The sequence below is a fragment of the Stigmatopora argus genome, chromosome 14 (genome assembly GCF_051989625.1).
Source record: "Stigmatopora argus isolate UIUO_Sarg chromosome 14, RoL_Sarg_1.0, whole genome shotgun sequence".
Taxonomy (NCBI): Eukaryota; Metazoa; Chordata; class Actinopteri; order Syngnathiformes; family Syngnathidae; genus Stigmatopora; species Stigmatopora argus.
The window spans coordinates 13,522,393-13,528,392 of record NC_135400.1 but is presented as its reverse complement, the minus strand read 5'-3'; the positions used below and the strand labels follow the sequence as shown (position 1 = coordinate 13,528,392).

At 43.0% G+C, this 6,000-nt stretch overlaps 1 protein-coding gene and 1 non-coding gene across 3 annotated transcripts in view; one reads left to right on the top strand and one right to left on the bottom strand.

Annotated features, from left to right (window-relative positions):
- The window catches only part of trnac-gca (transfer RNA cysteine (anticodon GCA)), a 71-nt gene extending 59 nt beyond the window's left edge, over positions 1–12 (bottom strand). The window contains exon 1 of the tRNA in view: positions 1–12. This exon is cut by the window's left edge and continues 59 nt beyond it. This is a non-coding gene — a tRNA (tRNA-Cys).
- kcnh6a (potassium voltage-gated channel, subfamily H (eag-related), member 6a) overlaps positions 1–6,000 on the top strand; it is a 28,020-nt gene that overhangs the window by 17,833 nt on the left and 4,187 nt on the right. For both annotated transcript variants that reach the window (XM_077619194.1, XM_077619193.1), the window contains exons 16-17: positions 168–354; positions 1,187–1,403. In XM_077619194.1, coding sequence (XP_077475320.1) covers positions 168–354; positions 1,187–1,403 — 404 coding nt within the window. The remainder of the gene's footprint in view (positions 1–167; positions 355–1,186; positions 1,404–6,000) is intronic.

The following is a 6,000-nucleotide window of genomic DNA, read 5'->3' as shown; positions in this document are numbered from 1 at the left end:
AGCTATACCCCCATGTTTTGAAGTTTTGAAGTTTTGACACTGCTCTTAAAATAATGAAGCAATGACAACCAGTTCCAATAATAAAAATGATATATTCACCTGTTTTGGTTGTTCGGTGCAACAAAAAAGCCACAAAATTTCAGTTGAGTTGACCTGTGTCGATGCAGATTGGAGAGCCGGATGATGGCTGACATCACCGTCATTCTGCAGCTGCTTCAGCGTCAGATGGCGCCAGTTCCGCCCGCCTACAGCGCCGTGTCCCCCAGTCCACTTCCCGCTTCCTTGTACGGCACGGCAGCATCCTCCTTACATCCCGTCCCTTCCATGATGGACAGCGCCGCCTTGCTCCTGCAGGTACACACATGAAATGATCAATTATTCAATTCGAGTGAGGCTTACAAAATGGTCTAGAAACTAGGTGGGAACGTAGCGTCTAGCTAGCCAAAGTTAGCTATTTGCCCATGATTTGTTAGTATGTATGTATGAGTTAAGAATTTAGGATAATGCAAATTTGGGAGGTGTTTACAATTACGTTTTTGTAAGCAACTAATAGTGGGGAGGTGTTAACAGCCTAGGCTAACATAAAAGACCTGTCGCACCTGCTTGTTAAGTCATTCCTTTGATTTTGAAAAGATCGAGAAACTTGCGTTCATTAGCGCTTTGTTGTGCCGTACAGCTAGACATCCGCCCCGTTTTCAGACGAGCCCTCGTATCGCAATAATAATCGGACATAGGCTTTGTCATCATCATTGACTCGACAAAAATCCTAATTGTCATCATACCCAGAAACTGTGTATGACGAAATTGGTAGTGCTTCTCCATAAGGTGCGTTTTCCTGGCAAAAGACCCAAATAAGCGGTCATTTCGGACTCGTAATTTGGCATTCTGCCGTGATGGATACATCGCATCCCCCCCCGAGCGGATCACTTACCTCTCACTGTCTTTCACTTACCTTCAGTCAGCCAGTAGGATATGGTCAGCCATATTACCTCACCCCGAAGTTATTACGCAGAAAGTGTGTGTTGTGTTACCGCAAGTTTAGAGTCCTGATGGATGTGGGGAAAAAACTGTTCTTAAGCCTATTTGTCCGTACTTTGTGGGAGCTATAGCGTCTGCCAGAGGGCAGCAGGGCAAGCTGCGGAACGACACAATTGATACAAACGGATTTGTCCCTTACCTGTCGTAGAGGCCGGAGTCCGATTCCAAGTCCAAGGACTCGCTGTCCAGCGGGATCCACGTGACGGCGGCCACTTCGGATGACACCTCGTCCCTGACGCCGCCCACTCCCGAGGCGCCGGCGCCGTTAGACGCCGCCCGACGCTGCCCGTCACTCCCCGAAAACCTGGATGTCACCTCGGACGAGAGGGAGATTCCGAGGCACATGTCGGATCCGATCCTGCCAGGTAGACCGTCGCTCGTCGGGTCCAGACTGTCATGATCCTTCATGGGTATATAATATTGAGTATCGTTTTCACCCGGAAAAATTAAAAAGTTCTTATTTATAATTGTTTAAGTGTGGAATGAGTCCGATTATCAATTCAATTCAACATTTGCACTGTACGCTCGCTGTATGCTGGAATGCCTTGAAAGCAAGGACACTAAAAACACTTTTAGTTTTGCATGAATATTTTTTGCACATTTTTACAAAGGAGTATTAGGACCACATTGAAAAAATAAAGGATTGCACAGCTAAATTACACATTTATATTTTTATGACATTTGCCTATTCTAAATAAAGTGACTATCATTAATATTTGGACTAGAGATTTTTTAAATGAATGAAATGTTTTTATTTTTTCGTAAAAAAAACAATACCTTTGCAAGCAATATATAACTATTTTTAGTTTTTGTTACATATTTCTAATTTTAAACAAATATTTTACTTGTGGAAAAAGTTTTTTTTTTTTTTTTTAAGTAAATGTACATTTTTAAAATGTAAGGTTTTTAGTGTAGCCCTAATACTCCCTTTAGACCAGGGGTCACCAAACTACGGCCGGCGGGCCGTATCCGGCCCGCCGGCCGGATACGGCCCGCCGGCACATTTGGACCGGCCCTCTGAACAATACCAGAGACGCTATCGGAATTTTTTTTTTTTTTTTTTTTTTTTTTTTTTTTGGGATGCGGCCCGCCGGCACATTTGGACCGGCCCTCTGAACAATACCAGAGACGCTATCGGATTTTTTTTCCTATTTGGCCTTGAAGACTGGGACGTTTTAATCTTGTGTTTGGTTCATTGCACCCCTGCTGAGCCCACAAATCATCCCAGTGAAGCGGGGCTTCGCATTGCTTCTTTGGTGACACGCGCGGGGAGAGTGTTTCCCTTTGATGCATGCGGGCACGTCCACCGTTGCATGCACGAGCAGTGTTACCGAGACATCTGGACGATCGCAGGTGAGGGCGGAGCCCTGGGACCATCGCGGACTATTCAAGCATATTAAAACTGCAACCTGTTTGAGAACGGAATAATGGCGAAAAAGTTAGGTGAGAGAAAAATTGATTCAGAATGCAGGGTATTTAACCTGGAGTGGACAAACGATTATTTTTTTGTTCAATGCAAAGAAAAGGCTGTTTGTCTCATTTGTCAAGAGACGGTGGCGGTATTCAAAGAATACAATCTTTGCCGACACTATGAATCCCGTCACAAAGACAAGTACGATAGATTGCAAGGCCAAATACGAGCAGACAAACTCTCAAAGCGAAAAAGTGGACTACTATCTCAGCAGAACCAGGCATCCGTTCGGGCCAGCTTTTGGGTTGCTAAATTGATAGCAAGCAGCGGTAAGCCTTTCACTGACGGAGAGTTTGTTAAGAAATGTATGGATACTGTCGCGGAGGAGGTGTGTCCCGAGAAGAAAGATGCATTTAATGCCGTAAGTCTGTTGGTGAGTACAATGACCAGACGCGTTGAAGAAATCGGGAGTAATGTATATGCCCAGCTGCAGCAGAAGACGAAAGAATTTGACTTTTTTTCATTAGCACTGGATGAAAGCACGGACGTGCAAGACACAGCGCAACTGCTCATTTTTATTCGTGGAGTTAGCGCAAACTTTGAGATTTGCGAGGATCTGGCAGCCCTCCAAAGTCTCAAAGGGACTACAACGGGAGAGGATATTTTTGACAAAGTGTGCCAAACCATGGAGAAGTTGGACCTGGACTGGTCAAAGCTAGCTAGCATCACGACTGACGGGGCTCCTAGCATGGTGGCCGAAACTCGCGGTCTAATAAGGGGACGCATGAACCGGGAGTTGGAAAAAAGGGGTCTCACCGCCCCGCTACGAGTCCACTGCCAAATTCACCAGCAAGCACTGTGCTGCAAAATGTTGACGTGGGATTCTGTAATGACGGTTGTGGTGTCGTGCATAAACGTCAGAGCAAAGGGAGAAGATTGTGCATGGCACAACAGAAAGTTAATGTTCCATGGCTTTTTTTTCTATGAAGAACCCAGAGAGAGTTATTTAGTTATTATTTATTTCATAAATAGTGTTATTTATTTCCTGTTTTTTCTGTGAAGAACTCAGAGAGGGTTATTTAGTTATTATTTATTTCATTAATAGTGTTATTATATGTTTCCTGACTTTTTTTCTGTAAAGAACCTGGAAAGGGTTATTTGGTTATGTGTGGCTTTCTGGAAAACAATAAAAAAAAATTAACCTCCCCTACGATCGTCACACTTTTTCTGTTACAAACTGACACCGGCCCCCCATCAGAGAAGGGAAAAGTTATGTGGCCTTCACAGGAAAAAGTTTGGGGACCCCTGCTATAAATGGTCGTTTTTGTCTGTAAAAAATTCCCTGACTGGACATGGTATTTTTTCATGTAAAAATGCCTTACTAAACATGGTCATTTTTTTAAATAAAAAAGCCTTACTATATATACACGTTCGGTTTTTTGTTGTTGTTGAAAAAAAGCCTTACTATACTATGTTGTTGTTTTTTTAAGGAAAAAAGCCTTACTATACATGGTCGTTTTTTAGGAGAAAAAGCCTTACTATACATGGTCGTATTTTTAGAAAAAAAGCCTGACTATACTATGTCGTTTTTTAATTTTAAAAAAGCCTTACTATACTGTCGTTTTTTTAAGAAAAAAGCCTTACTATAATTTGTTGTTGTTTTTTTTAAAGAAAAAAGCCTTACTTGGTCGTATTTTTTATACATACGTACATTTGATTTGATTTGATATAAAGGCGTAGCATCCCATAAGACTAGGCTTTCATTTCAAACTATTCCAGAAAATGTAGGTTTTCCTAAAGAGCAAGCTTTCCACAATACTAGTGTCCTACAAGTGCAATCAGTGGATTGCCGTCAGGTGCTTCTCTTGCCCAACCCCCGTTGCTTCAACTGAGTCCGACCGAGTCTGTGCTGGATGTTTCGGAACAAAATGCTGGCCCAACCCACAGCGGCCCTCGAGGACCCCTGTTGCAGACTCTCCAAGCCAGTCCAAGTCTTTTTCTGGACCTATTGTAAACGTTGGCCATCAAAATGCAGACTTTTGACCATTTTGACTCATTTAAGAGCACCTTTGTTGAATATTTCACCCATTTCATTATATGCAGCGGTGTATGATGACACTAAAGGCTTTTCATTTGATGTAAAGGCATAGCATCCCATAAAACTAAGCTTTCATTTCAAACTATTCCACAAAATCTAGGTTTTCATAAAGAGCAAAGCTTTCCACTATACTAGTGTCCTACAAGTGCAATCAGTGGATCGGCGTCAGGTGCTTCTTGCAGCCCAACCCCTGTTGCTTCAACTGAGTCCGAGTCTGTGCTGGATGTTTCGAAAAAAAATGCTGGCCCAACCCACAGCGGCCCTCGAGGACCCCTGTTGCAGACTCTCCAAGCCAGTCCAAGTCTTTTTCTGGACCTATTGTAAACGTTGGCCATCAAAATGCAGACTTTTGACCATTTTGACTCATTTAAGAGCACCTTTGTTGAATGATATTTTACCCATTTCATTATATGCAGCGGTGTATGATGACACTAAAGGCTTTTGATTTGATGTGAAGGCATAGCATCCCATAAAACTAAGCTTTCATTTCAAACTATTCAACAAAATGTAGGTTTTCATAAAGAGCAAAGCTTTCCACAATACTAGTGTCCTACAAGTGCAATCAGTGGATCGGCGTCAGGTGCTTCTTGCAGCCCAACCCCCGTTGCTTCAACTGAGTCCGACCGAGTCTGTGCTGGATGTTTCGGAACAAAATGCTGGCCCAACCCACAGCGGCCCTCGAGGACCCCTGTTACAGACTCTCCAAGCCAGTCCAAGTCTTTTTCTGGACCTATTGTAAACGTTGGCCATCAAAATGCAGACTTTTGACCATTTTGACTCATTTAAGAGCACCTTTGTTGAATATTTCACCCATTTCATTATATGCAGCGCTGTATGATGACACTAAAGGCTTTTCATTTGATTTAAAGGCATAGCATCCCATAAAACTAAGCTTTCATTTCAAACTATTCCACAAAATGTAGGTTTTCATAAAGAGCAAAGCTTTCCACAATACTAGTGTCCTACAAGTGCAATCAGTGGATTGCCGTCAGGTGCTTCTTGCAGCCCAACCCCCGTTGCTTCAACTGAGTCCGAGTCTGTGCTGGATGTTTCGAAAAAAAAATGCTGGCCCAACCCACAGCGGCCCTTGAGGACCCCTGTTGCAGACTCTCCAAGCCAGTCCAAGTCTTTTTCTGGACCTATTGTAAACGTTGGCCATTAAAATGCAGACTTTTGACCATTTTGACTCATTTAAGAGCACCTTTGTTGAATGATATTTCACCCATTTCATTATATGCAGCGGTGTATGATGACACTAAAGGCTTTTCATTTGATTTAAAGGCATAGCATCCCATAAAACTAAGCTTTCATTTCAAACTATTCCACAAAATGTAGGTTTTCATAAAGAGCAAAGCTTTCCACAATACTAGTGTCCTACAAGTGCAATCAGTGGATCGGCGTCAGGTGCTTCTTGCAGCCCAACCCCCGTTGCTTCAACTGAGTCCGACCGAGT